Consider the following 14,924-nt stretch of genomic DNA (forward strand, 5'->3'; position numbering starts at 1 on the left):
CTGGTGATACTCCACATGGGCAGATTTCACTGGTTCCAATTTTGAGCTTCCGGTACATGTGTTGTCGCATGCTGTTGTGTCCGGTCCTGAGTAGAAAGATTAGACGTTGGTCTTGTCGGGATAGCTTATAGTAAGCGTCATCTTTCTTGTGATTTGGATGGGAGCTCGTCCATTTCTCATTTATTTTATCTACAATTAATTTCTTCATTTCTTCTGAATAGAGTGCAGAGTTTACTTGTGAGTTTGTTCTCCCACTCTTGGCGAGTGTGTCAGCCTTCTCATTTCCTGCTAGTTGTATGTGAGCTGGTATCCATTGAATAACAGTTTTTTTTGCTGTTGTTGTTGAGCTTTGTAAGTGCTGTTCTGAGGTTTTTAATATAAGGGGAATCAGAGTTTTGCAAGCTTTGGAGGGTTGTTTTCGCGTCTGTTAGAAAGACAATCTGACTGTGAGGGGAACTTGGATGATTTGCTAGCATGGTAGCAGCTAGTGTTAGTGCTTCCCTTTCTGCTCTGTGACTGTCAGAGAGCTCTCCAGTTGCAATGGATTTTTCTAGTTTTCCTCCATCTGGCCATTAGATAAGTATTCCAGCTCCTCCATTTGTGGTGGCTTGGATGAGCCATCCGTGTAAACTCTGATCGACTGATTGCTAGCAAAAGCGAGTATAGGGCGCTCTAACTCTAAACCCGGGTAGATGAAACTCGTTAGCTAGGGATAGCAGTTCATCTAGGAGAGAAAACTCCGAAAATAAACACCTGCTGCCTTGCAGATGATCTTGGATGATCAAAGGCTATGGGAGCACGACCAAAAAGAAAAGCAGGCTGAAGTCGGAGTCAATGGGCCTCCTGGCGCATAACACATTGACACGCAACCTCATCCTCATCTTAAACTTTCAAATTGTAGACTACATCGTTTAATTATGAAATTTACTATGTTTCAAACAAATTGAATAGATCTATTAGTCAGCCTACATTTCAGTGTATATAGAAGTGGGTTAACCAGTAACTACTCACTAATATTTGATTTACAAGATCTACTGATTTTACGATTTTCAGCCCTTTAATCATCAAAAGATTTCAATTGGAATGTTTTAAAAAGTTTTTATAAAACTTCAATGCCAAAGAGTCATTAACCGGAATAATTTCCTCCTCCAATTAAGTCTAGTGCACACACGGCATGTATTCGTGTAGGAGTGTAACTTCTTCAATATGTAGGGAAAAAGTGTGTGTGTGTGTGGGGGGGGGGGGAGAGACTACGTTGTTAACTAGCTCAGTCATTCATGAAAGTAAATCCAGTCCAAAAAATGCGATCAAACGCTGACATTTGACTCTAATTGAAAACTTTATAGATAAACAGAGTTTTGTTTTTACTTTTAAAAACCATAGTCTTTGCTAAGCACTTGGTTCAATAACTAGATCTAGATGTAGCCCTAATGGCATGCTAAGCACTTGGTTCAATAACTAGACCTAGATGTAGCCCTAATGGCATGCTAAGCACTTGGTTCAATAACTAGATCTAGATGTAGCCCTAATGGCATGCTAAGCACTTGGTTCAATAACTAGATCTAGATGTAGCCCTAATGGCATGCTAAGCACTTGGTTCAATAACTAGATCTAGATGTAGCCCTAATGGCATGTTAAGCACTTGGTTCAATAACTAGATCTAGATGTAGCCCTAATGGCATGCTAAGCACTTGGTTCAATAACTAGATCTAGATGTAGCCCTAATGGCATGCTAAGCACTTGGTTCATTAACTAGATCTAGATGTAGCCCTAATGGCATGCTAAGCACTTGGTTCAATAACTAGATCTAGATGTAGCCCTAATGGCAAACTGATGATAGTGATGTATATCGTGGCCAGCAACTTAACGAAAGGGAGCTAATGTTAATTAGGATGTTTCATCAGTACTGACTTGTCCTATAAGCTACACAAATGATAGTTTAGAATAGATACTCCACTTACTATGAAGCATCCAGAAAATGTATTGTTATGAATAATACTGATGTCAGTGAAAACTTTATCATTTGCTCTATACGTGTGTTCTCAACTTTAAATAAGTGGCTGCCTGGTCGAGTGGTATACGCTTCCGACTTTCCTCACGACGGTCCCAAGTTCGAATCCTGCCTGCTGCCATCTCTTGTCGTCCAGCAGTAGGTTTGGGCTAGGGGACGTAACCCTCTTCATTTTACAAGGAACGTCCGAAACTAATCAACTAAACAAACAAAAAGTTTCCCTTTCATACGGTTAAGGTCATCAGTTTCTTTGGCCAACGGCTAACGAGCAGGGTGTCATGTGGTCAGCACAACGACCAACCGCCTTTACTTTTCCCCAACTAAAGTCAGGTACCCATTAGAGTTGGGTGGACTCAGAGGCGCCCTAAAAATTCCGAAATTCAAAATCCCATTCAGCACCGAGTAAGAATAGGTAAGAATGTAGATTTCACCCGATACTTTGATCTGCAGTGGAACAGGGAACTAGACTATGTGCTCAGTTTAACCTTCCAGCACTCTCCAACTTACTAAGCTATTTAGATTTTGTTGCACTCTCAAATCATGATGTCCACTTGATTAGAGATGTCCACTTGATTAGAGATGCCCACTTGATTAGAGATGTCCATATGAGTGGATGCCGCGCCTCTTCAAGTCGTAGAAATCTACCCCCCCACACACACACAGACCCTATATACTAATGATAAAAAGAGTGCTTGGATTCTAGTTGATGGGAGAGTCTGACACAGGTGGGCTTAGATTCCACTTTCTGTGCCATTTTTATACTCTGGCATTAAAATTCTTGCACTGACCTTTCTCCAGGTAAAAATAAAATCAATGTTTAGCTTTAAGGTTGTTGTTTTTTTTTGTTCACGTGACTTTAACGCGAGCTTTCAACATCATGATATTTTTTTGTTGCTTGCTTTAAGTGTTCTACATGACGTCATTCTAACTTAATCGACAGAATGACGTCATGTAGTAGTTAGAAAATTTAAAATAATATGAGATCTATCTATCTTTCTATCTATCTATCTATCTATCTATTTATCTATCTATCTATCTATCTATCTATCTTTCTATGTTTTTACAAAGCTTATATTAACTCACTCTGTCTGTCTGTCTGTGTCTGTCTGTGCAAAAGTTGTAGACGCTTTCTCCGACACGCAATCTCGGGTGAAGCTGAAATTTTGCACAATTGTTTCTTTTACCTGACAACACAGGAATCAATTTTTTTTTAAAATTAACCAATTAGTTAATTAACTATTAATAATAAATTACTTTGTTTAGTATCTCAAACAAGGGAAAGAATTATTACTTGACTGAAGTGGTGGTATAAGGTGAATTGTGGTTAGTACTATGCAGAATTAATTGTAGTCTGTGGGCTCTTCTGTAATATGGACTTATATGACTTCTTTGTCCTGACCATTAAGTCAAATTCTTTTGTTATTCACCTTTTAATAAGTGGTGAAACGTTGAATAAGTGGTGAAAATTTGAAATTACATGTGGACATAGAATGAAAAAAGCCACATTAAATACTTTCCTTTAGAAATAAAGAAAACCAAACAGACTAAATAGTTCATCGTTATGGGACCTGCAATTATCTACCTGTCTGCTCAATACATAAATGTAGTCACCGGAGTTTTATTTTATTGCTGCTTCTTTTATTTGGACACATGATGCAAGTCTGATGGCATAAGGAAATGTGTTCTTGTAGACTTTGGATCGACAGATCATATACGTTTAAATTATATATATATATATATATATATATATATATATATATATATACATATATATATATATATATATATATATATATATATATATATATATATATATATATATGGGCACCACCCTCTTTGACGCAACCATTGAACGACTTTCCCACGACGATGTTTTATGCCCTTAGGAGCCTAAAAGACTAAACCTCATACAGAACCAAGATAACAAGCAAAATAATAAATTGTTTATAATATTTTTTTAGAAAACAAAGCGTATCTTATGGAAAGAACTCTGCACTTACAACTATATCTCTATAATGTACAATTTCTTTCCCTTTTTCTATATCAATGTAAATAATTAATTCCCAATAATTAATTGCTTAGTTGGTTAATTTTAATTGATTCATGTTTTGTTAGGTACAATAAATAATTGTTCAAAGTTTCAACTTGATTCAAGAATGGGTGTGGGAGAAATAATGTGTACAAACTTTTTACCGGACAGACAGAAAGACAGACAAAAAAAAAGACTTTAGCTCAAAGATAAGACATATTGTACAGGATTACATTATGTCTTTGCATAATGAACACTACCAGAAGAGTTTGGAAACAAAAATAGCGTTAATCTATCAGAACTAAATAGACACAGGTTTTATGTGTACGGAGACCTCCCACAAATGTATTTCTTCAATCGTTGCAGCTGTTTCAATTGGTACATTGCCCCGCGGCTCATCAGGGGTGACGTGAACGTTGATAGCCTTGACACCAACACATTAATCTCCGATAGCCTGGAGAATGCATTCAATATTTCCAGAGTGTTGGTCTCCCTTTGAAAGGATTAAGTCTGTTACTTTATTTTTTATTTGATCAGTCTTATAGTGTTAGGATCAACTCTCATGTAACCCAACTCTCATGTAACCCAACTCTCATGTAACCCAACCTCATTTTGTTACAAAGCTTATAACAACTCTATAGTAAACAAAGGTGTAGGCTGCACGTTAGGTCTTCCACGTCCAATCTCGGACTTACGCTGACATTTTGCATAATACAATGATCAATAAAAAAAAAATTACCTATTGGTAATTTATTATTTTGTTTGGTATCTTGAACAAAGGAAAGAAATCATACTTGACAGATGTGGTGGTATACGTTGAACAATTGGTAAAAATATTTCTAATCGTTTAGATTAATTATGTCTAGGTCAGCAGTACGTATACTTACATGACTGATCTAAACTAATTGATACAATTAGACTTAATTATTTTTTTTTTAAAGTATTTTTTAAAAATGTTTTTTCTTGTTTGTTATTTAAATAGGTGTATTTAGCTTGGGTCAGTTTCTGTGACCTTATTTTGTTAATGGTCATATATATTACTAGGGTCATTTTCTGTAATTTCCTATTTAATTAATCTTATCGTGCTAGGGTGAGTCTCTGTAGCCTTTTCTTGTCCCTTTATTTGATTAGTTTACATAGCTGTGATAAGTTTAAAAATCAAGAAAAAACAAAGATAAAAAAGCAAATGTTTAGTTGATATTTTTGTTGAGTCTGAAATTGTAGCTGTTAAAATATGCATGGGGTCTAATCCTCTAGGTTCTTGTGGTGGCCTACTAAATTATGTATCTAAGTCTTCACCACTTTCAGACAGCACATTTGACTCTTATGAAATATCTTCATTTAGAATAACTCTGACTACAATAGTCCAATGTATATACAGAGACCCAGCATTTCTAAGTCCGGGCCTGTGCTATCCTTGAGCAATATGTCCGTCGACATGCTCTAGTTATCTGAGTCGTCATTAGTTGAGTAAGGTAACCATAATGGGTCTCGTTTGAACATATGTTTTATTTGTAGACTCGCCGAGAATCTGTAGCCATTGCCTCCAGCTGAGCGTGTTATACGTTCTGGTTCTTAGATCTTGTAGTACAGTACAGCAAACCTTCATTGGACTGGTAGGAAGGTGAAACTCTTCTCTCCCAGCGAAGTATGCATTTGAAAATATTGGATGATGAAGATTATTAAGTTCTTGTCTAAACCTCCTGCAGGACCGCAAGAGGGGGGGGTGAAAGAAGGCAGGGTTTGAACTCGGGACCATCGCCACGACAGTCCAAAGCTCATACCACACGACCAGGCAGCAATTTAAGGTCGACCTTTATCTTATCTTATCTTATATATTACAGACGTTACTTCAAAAAAGAAGATGATTACGTCCTACGCGTCATGCATTTAGTCATGCATATTAACCAATGACTTAAATTCTGCCAAGTCACTGGTTTTCCTGGCTAGCTCAGGCAACCCATTCCATGCTCTAATAGCACTAGGGAAGAAGGAGTATTTGTACAAATTTGTCCTAGCATATGCGACGAGGAATGTGCCTTTATCTTTGTGTCTTTCAGAGTATTTTATTAAATTTTGTTTTTATTTGAAGATTATGGTTCAGTGTTTTATGTATTATTGCTACTTTACTTTTGAGCCTTCTGTCCTGAAGGCTTTCTAAATTTAGTGATTTTACTAAAGGTGTTACTCTAGTCAAATGTGAATATTCGTTTGTTATGAATCGCACTGCTCTATTTTGTGTCTGTTCTAGTTTCTTAATGTTTTCTTGAGTTGAGGGGTCCAAACAGAGGATGCATATTCTATTATTGGCCTAACCAAGGTTAAATAACATTTTGGTTTTATGTTCTTATTTGATTTATAGAAATTTCTTTTAATAAATCCTAATGCTTTGTTTGATTTTTTTGTAGTTTCATCAATATGTGGATTCCATGACAGTTTTTCATTTATTATAACACCTAGGTATTTTGCGTTTTTAGTCTGTGTTACTGGTTTGCCATGAATAAGATAAGTGGAATTAATTTGTTTTAGTTTTTTTGTTACTCTTAACAACTGACATTTTTCTGGGTGGAAAGACATGCTCCAATTTGATTCCCATTTCTGTAATTCATCTAATTCTCTTTGTAAAATATCTGTGTCTTGTGTTGTTTTTATTGTTCTATATATTATGCAATCGTCTGCAAATAATCTGACTTTTGTTCCTGAAGTAATGCAATTTGGTAAATCATTTATGTAAATTAAAAATAGTAGTGGACCCAAGACTGTTCCTTGAGGTACACCTGAGTTTACTGTTATCGGTGTTGATTTAGAGCCATTTATTATTACAGTTTGTTCTCTCCCTATCAGAAAGTCTTTAATCCACTGATGCAGTGGACCATTAATGCCGAAATATTTTAATTTTTTAAGCAAACTATGGTGGTGAACTTTGTCAAAAGCCTTAGAAAAATCTAGTAAGATAGCATCTATTTGTTCACTATTATCTAAACCTTTTGAAAAATCAACAATTAGTCCTATTAGTTGTGTTTCACATGATCTATATTTCCTAAAGCCATGTTGGTATGGTGTGAGGACATTATGTTTGTCTAAGTGGTTTATGATGTTGCTACATATTATGTGTTCTAGGATTTTACATGTGATGCTGGTAAGTGATACTGGTCTGTAGTTTCCTGGGTCAGATTTTTCTCCTTTTTTAAATAGGCGGGTGACATTAGCTTCTTTCCAGTCCTTTGGTACTCTGCCCTGGTTAAGTGAAGCCTGAAAGAGTATTTTGAACACTGGGGCTAGCTCATTACTTAATTCTTTGAGTAATCTAGCTGGAATACCATCAGGTCCAGAAGCTTTATTTGGTTTGGTGTTGGCTAATAGTTTTTGAATTCCATTTTCTTGTACTGCTATATCTTCTATGTTGTCTACTTGGTTCAAATTCAGTAATATGTCTTTGTCTCCTGGGGCTGAGAATGCTGATGCAAAGTATTTGTTTAGAATGTTTGCTTTAGTTTCATTATCATTATGTATTATGTTATGTTCATCTTTTAATGGCGCTACGCCTGTTGTTTCCATTTTCTTAGACTTAATGTATGACCATAGGTTTTTGTTGTTGTCTTTAGATATTACATTGTTTATGTATTCACTCTGCAGCTGTCTGCTTACTTTTTGGGTTAAGTGTTTAATTTTTATATACTTTTTGTAAACTCTTTCTGCATTAGTTTCTTTAAATTTTCTATATAGGTTTTCCTTCTGTTTACAAAGCTTCTTTAGTCTATTATTAAACCAGCATTTATTTATTTTGTTTGATGTGTATTTAGTTGGTATTTGATTTTCTATAATGCTTTTAAGATGGTTTTTAATGAAATTCCAGAGGTCATCGACTGGTTGGTTAATGTCTTTTTCTAATAAGAATGTTTGTTGAAAGTTTAATGCAGCTTGGTGTAGTTGTGTTAGGTTACATTTATTCCAGAGTAAGATTTTTCTTTTGGGTTTTGAATTGGCTACAGCTTTTATCTGACTGTGTATTTTTATGATCTCATGGTCTGATAGACCAGGGATAATATCATAATCAACTACTAATCCAGGTCTGTTGGTTAAGAAGAGATCTAATGTGTTGTTTAATCTAGTTGGCTTTTTAATGATTTGATCTAAACTTAGGTTGTGTAAAGTTTCTATGAAAAGCTCATTTATGTCCTTAAGGTTTTGGTGTTTATCTATGGTTAGTGTTTTCCAATTTATATCAGGTAGGTTGAAATCACCCATAATCCAAAAAACTGCATTTTTATTTGTCTCTTTAAGTGTCGTAATCTGATTACATAGTTCCTGCATGTATTCTAAACTAGAATTTGGTGGTCTGTAAATGCTGCCTATTATTAGGGATGTTGAGGTGGTATTAATTTTACAAAATGTTGATTCTATATTTTTTGAGTAAGGTAAGGTAATTTCTTCTGCTATAAGAGTGTTTTTTATTGCTAAAAGAACTCCTCCATGATTATCAGCCCTATCTTTTCTAAAAATTTCATAATTACTATTGAAAATTTCTGCATTATAAATTTCAGGATGTAGCCAAGTTTCTGTGCCTGCAATTATGTCTGGTTTCTCACATTCTAATAAAATTTCTAAGTCTGCTGTTTTGTTCCTAATGCTTTGAAAATTTATTACTAAGGTTTTAAGGTATTTTGGTGTTACTTCTTTAGTAGGTTTGTTTAGTAAGGCTGTTGTATTAATTTTAGTAGATTTAGGTTTAACAGGAGTGGATCTGGCTAGTGGTTGGTGAGTTTGGTTTGGGATGGTGTTTAGGATGTTGTATGGGTTAGAAGTGTCTGCATCAAAGGAATCAAACAGTCCTGATGTAAACTGAGGTAACCCACACACCTTTCATTTTGACACATATTTGTTCACGTCACTGGATTTATTTTGTATCTACCATTATTTTATCTTCTTTATGAAGTGCGTCACTTCCTGTGACGACTGAAATGTGTGTGACGTAAGAAAGCTGTGTGACGTATTGTGTATAAAATCTGATATGTATTTGACAAAATCATAGCACAATATAGCTGCTACTTCCTGTCGTCTGAAAGCTTACGCAACCCGGGGTCAAGGTCAAGTTATCAAGTATGAATTATTAAGTTTAAAAAAAAAATGACTTTGAAAAACAAACTTCATTTTTTACTCCAGCGACTCGTTTACCTGGGATCACCTGTGTATATTTTTACTGGAAGATCTTCCACCTGGTTAGCACAATTTTTTTTTCTTCTAACGGCCAACGTTTGCTCTCTTCAATCGAAAATGAATTTGAACAAAAAAAAATTAAAAGCCAGTCCCAATGGCGAGATGAACAAGATGAAGACTTAGAGATATTGATCAGACCAAAAAAAATTCGCTTCTGAAATTGTGGAGTCTGTGTCTGAACTGTAAATGATGTATCTTGTTCAAAGTAATTGTGGAGTCTGAACTGTAAATGATGTATCTTGTTCAAAGTAATTGTGGAGTCTGAACTGTAAATGATGTATCTTGTTCAAAGTAATTGTGGAGTCTGAACTGTAAATGATGTATCTTGTTCAAAGTAATTGTGGAGTCTGAACTGTAAATGATGTATCTTGTTCAAAGTAATTGTGGAGTCTGAACTGTAAATGATGTATCTTGTTCAAAGTAATTGTGGAGTCTGAACTGTAAATGATGTATCTTGTGCAAAGTAATTGTGGAGTCTGAACTGTAAATGATGTATCTTGTGCAAAGTAATACACATGCAAGTCAAACTATTTTGTTTCAAAGCAATACTTTCTGTTCGTTATTACAATCTGAGGGTCTAGCCCATGTTTCTGAACAGAACTAGAGCTGTGATAACATCAAACATCTCTAAACGTTTCTTGAAACCAAAGGTTCTTGGTAACAGTTTGACCATTTCATAGGCATGTAGTTACTTCTCTGAAAATGTTAACAGAGTTGCTGTTCTTGACTTTTCTTCAAAATGACTAAGCAGCCTTTCGAATGTTACTTGCTGTTTTTTATAGGAATATATATATTTTTTTCTAATCACCTTGGTCTGTTGAACAGTTGGTGCATCACACATGGTCTGTAGACCGTCTTTCTCCATTCCTCTATGCCTTTTGTTTTGCCTTGGACAGAATATCTTTCAACGACAGGCTCGTCCATTCGTTTATGTTGTCTACAATCGCCTTCTCTTCTTTTTCCTGTTACTGTTCCTTGAGGGAAAGTAATTGCGAGCGACCTTGTGATATGGCCGTAAAGTTTCAGTTTGCGTTTTACATGTGTTAGCAGGTCACGTGGGGCCCAATAGCCGTTGTGATTCCGTTTCTAATCTCTTCGTTTGTGTTCTGTCTTTGTTGATGATACCTAGGATCTTTCTACAGCATCTCAGTTCCATTGCTGAGATTCTCCTCCCCAGTTCTGCAGTTTGCGTCCAATATTTGCAAGCATATAAGTATGTAACCATGACTAATACTATATATCAGTAAGAAAGTAAAGGTACCCTTTCAGACCTTGTGATATATGGGGCCAGGTGATGTAAAGCTCATTAGTTTCTATGGTCGACGATTAACTATGGTGTCATGTGGCCAGCACAATGACTAACGGCCCTTACTTCCCCGACGTATTGCAGGTACCCATAAGATTTTACTGGATTCAGGGGCGTCCTGGAACTCCCGATACCCACTCGGAACCCCTGGGTTTAAATCCAAGCGCCTTAATACCTTCACTAATAATGCAAATCATTAAAGATATGTTCATTGACTTTTTCAGAGTTGATTCAGAGTTTGCTAAACTTAAACTGAGTGATCTGACAATGATTGCAACGCTAGGAGTTGGCGGATTTGGTCGCGTAGAGTTGGTAAGTCAATACGTTTGTAAGACATAGTATGATGGAGGGGTGGAAGATCTCTAAGAAACTATACAACGAATGAGGTCACCTTTGATCATGCTGAAAGATTGTTGAAAGTAAGTTATACATATCGATATCCTTTAAGATCTCTGTGATCTTAACCACAGTGGAAGGAGCTTTCCAATGATAGAACTCTTGGAAGAAGACACTAGAGCTGATGTCGGCAGAGAGGGAAACGTAGATGCATTGGACTTGAGAAGAAAAGACAACTCCAAGAAAAGGATACTCAAAGAAATGATAATTCCAAAAATGGGTAACTCATAGAAATGACAATTCCAAGAGAGGGCAACTCAAAGAAATGACAATTTCAAGAAGGGGTAACTCAAAGAAATGACAATTTCAAGAAGGGGTAACTCAAAGAAATGACAATTTCAAGAAGGGGTAACTCAAAGAAATGACAATTTCAAGAAGGGGTAACTCCATATGTATATATGACAATTCCAGCTAGTACAATTTAAAGAAAAGGCAACTCCATCCTTTCAAGAAAAAGACAATTTAAAGAAAAGGCAACTCCATCCTTTCAAGAAAAAGACAATTTAAAGAAAAGGCAACTCCATCCTTTCAAGAAAAAGACAATTTAAAGAAAAGGCAACTCAATCCTTTCAAGAAAAAGACAATTTAAAGAAAAGGCAACTCAATCCTTTCAAGAAAAAGACAATTTAAAGAAAAGGCAACTCAATCCTTTCAAGAAAAAGACAATTTAAAGAAAAGGCAACTCCATCCTTTCAAGAAAAAGACAATTTAAAGAAAAGGCAACTCAATCCTTTCAAGAAAAAGACAATTTAAAGAAAAGGCAACTCAATCCTTTCAAGAAAAAGACAATTTAAAGAAAAGGCAACTCAATCCTTTCAAGAAAAAGACAATTTAAAGAAAAGGCAACTCCATCCTTTCAAGAAAAAGACAATTTAAAGAAAAGGCAACTCAATCCTTTCAAGAAAAAGACAATTTAAAGAAAAGGCACTTAGAGATAATAAAAAAAAGAAATATCTCCGGCTGTTTTCTACAGGACTTTTTATCCACATTTACACTGTACCAATAGATGTATCGTTCCGAGAAATGTTGAGGATAAGCTTAAACTTTCAAAGAAATGCTCTCGAGGCTTGCGTCTCTAAATGCTTCTGACAGCCTAGAAACCAGCTCCAGGCCTTCACGCGTGATTTTCCCATAAATCCGGCGGAACTTTTCTTACAAACTGACAGGAGATGGGATGAAAGGCGGACCAATGGCGCCTCAAAACCAGTTTGCTTTGTTTTGATAGGGCACGTCAGCCTTGATAATGCATCTAGGAGAAGGAAAACTCTTGATATTCTCCCGTGTGGGTATTGGGGTCTTGGAAAGGACAAGAAACGACAACTCAAAGAAAAGGCAGCGCAAAGAAAAGATAACTCCAGGAAAGGGCAACTCAATCAATTCAAGGAGAATATAAATTTATTTAAAGTCACTTAAAGAAAAAGAATCAACAGAAATGCTCATCCACATTATCACTGGAACGATTAATCGTTGTTTTTTATTACAGAGCCTATATCAACTAGTTCTGTCTGTCTGTCTGTCCGGTAAAAAAAAAAAGTAAAATTCCCCTTTTAGACCTTGTTGTCTATAGAGGAGATGATGTAAAGGTCATCTGTTTCTCCCACACCTATTCTCGGATAAGTTAAAACTTTGCACAATTATTTACTGCAGTAGACAATGCATGAATCAATTTTTAAAAAATTAACCAAGTAGTCAATTAATTACTGGTTATTAATTATTTTGTTTGATAATAACAAGGGAAACTAATTCTTCAGTATTCACAGGTACGGTTAAATATGTCGGGTTTTGTCCTCTCAAATAATTGCACACGTTATTTCTCCCACACCCATTCTCGGATCAAGTTGAAACTTTAAACAATTATTTATTGTAACTTACAAAACACAAATCAATTTTAAAAATTAACCAATTAGTCAATTAATTATTGGTTATTAATTATTGATATAGCTGATTTAGTATATTTTGCTTGTTTTTATTACACCCACAGCACCAATATGTACACTGTTTAATATGTACACTGTTTAATATGTACAATGTTTAATATGTATAATGTTTAATATGTACAATGTTTAGCTTATCTATAAGTTATGGATAGTTTTCGTTCTAATATAACAAAGTTGCTGCATATGTAGGTATGAAGTATTCCCTCAGCTGTTCTATACACGCTGTCCACTGTTCCCTGTACCCACAGGTTCAAGTCAACAGTGATACTAGCAAGGCGTACGCTCTAAAGATCTTAAAGAAACATCACATCGTGGAGACACGACAACAGGAGCACATCATGAATGAAAAGAAGATCATGATAGAAGCTCGATCAGACTTTATTGTCAGGTATCTTGCAGACTTGACCTTGGTCTCACTTGTTCTTGTACAACTGGCTTCCTAGTTTGTTTGTTTTTTAAATGTTACTAAATGACATCATTCTCAACGTTTGTTTGAAATGTAGTTAGATGGTAGTCATTTTAGTTTGTCATTCTCTTTTTGTTTGCTCCTGTAACTGTGTTGGTGTCAGTTTCAATACACACTATTAGATTCACAAACAACATAAGGACATTTTTTGTTTAGACTTAAAGAAGTGTTAACGTGCTCTAGGAAATTTATACAGAGACCCTGAGCTTATAAATTTCCGAATATTATGAGTTAGTATCGTATGCAGTAGTCTATAAATCCTCTGTTCCCGAAATTGACACATATCGTGTCCAGTTGGTCACGTTCGTCGCAAGATACCAGGATCTCTTCGTTACGAAGTTCTTCACTAATCACAACTATTATTATTTCAACACGTCCCTAAATAAGGATTGAAAAAGTATTTGCTGTCGTCTAACATATTGCTAAAAGTGTTTACAAACTAGGCCGCCTGATAGGTCCATAACGTATGTAGGAGAAAGATAATGTTACAACCAATTATATAGAATATTTTAATCAATACCAAGTCAGGACAGAGGGACTAAAAAAATAAATATAAGGTTATACCCGTTTTTTTTTTTAAATTCTGAATACAATACTGATTTGAGATTTAATGACTGATTTGAGATTTAATGACTGATTTGAGATTTAATGACTGATTTGAGATTTAATGAACTGTTAAAAAACTTTGATTTTATGGGTTGTGTCTGATGAAAGAAGGGCGATAGCTTTTTTTTTAGTATGATACTTAATTCCCTTTAAGATATATGTCTCTATGGAAATGACTTACAGTTATATCTCACTCACAGTAAGTGTAATTAACTTTGAACATTTCAACATTTAAAATAACGTGCAAGTCACGTCTCAGTGCGCGAGGTATTCAGAACATGATATAGAGTCTATGCCACTCTGTACCCATTTGTTCAACTCCCGTTAAAGTCTTTATATCAAGTCCTAATGTCAGCTATTTGTGTTTTTCCTCATGCTATTTCTGATCATTTCTCTGTTAAATTTCTATTATGTATTAGGTATGTGTGTGTGTGTGTGTGAGAGAGAGAGAGAGAGAGAGAGAGAGAAAGAGAAAGATTTAAAATAATAAACACTATTTATTTTGTGATCACTCAAGGGACATTACTTGGCAATGATTCTTCCCCCTACTTGACGTTTCGAACACAGAGAACATAGTCACTTAAAAACTGATTTAAGAGATAAGATTAAAAGCCTATGTAGTCTTGCTCTCTGCTGCTAATCAAATATAAACCAATCTAGTTTTGAACGTAAGCAAAAGATAACATGGCCATCTCATAGAGACAGTTTAGTGATATATTCGTTTCTTAGTCATGGATGTATTATTTTGAAAACATTGAATGTATAGAAGGCTATATTCTTTTCAATTCAGATTTGCAAGACATAGATTCTCTATATCTCAATGAGTTCAATACTCTATTCGTTTGAAAAATCTCTCTCCCTCTCTCTGTCTGTATTTCTCTTTCTTGTTCTCTCCTTTTCTCTTTCTCTCGCTCTTTCTTTTATAAGCTTTTTCTTTCCGTTCTTTCCTACCGCTT

At 35.3% G+C, this 14,924-nt stretch overlaps 1 protein-coding gene across 6 annotated transcripts in view; it reads left to right on the top strand.

The window, feature by feature from the left end:
* Window positions 1-14,924, top strand: part of LOC106065352 (cGMP-dependent protein kinase 1-like) — a 206,452-nt gene that overhangs the window by 179,853 nt on the left and 11,675 nt on the right. For all 6 annotated transcript variants that reach the window (XM_056019966.1, XM_056019965.1, XM_056019964.1 and 3 more), the window contains 2 exons: window positions 10,788-10,875; window positions 13,145-13,284. In XM_056019966.1, the coding sequence (XP_055875941.1) occupies window positions 10,788-10,875; window positions 13,145-13,284 (228 nt within the window). The remainder of the gene's footprint in view (window positions 1-10,787; window positions 10,876-13,144; window positions 13,285-14,924) is intronic.

Source organism: Biomphalaria glabrata, chromosome 2 (genome assembly GCF_947242115.1).
Source record: "Biomphalaria glabrata chromosome 2, xgBioGlab47.1, whole genome shotgun sequence".
NCBI lineage: Eukaryota > Metazoa > Mollusca > Gastropoda > Planorbidae > Biomphalaria > Biomphalaria glabrata.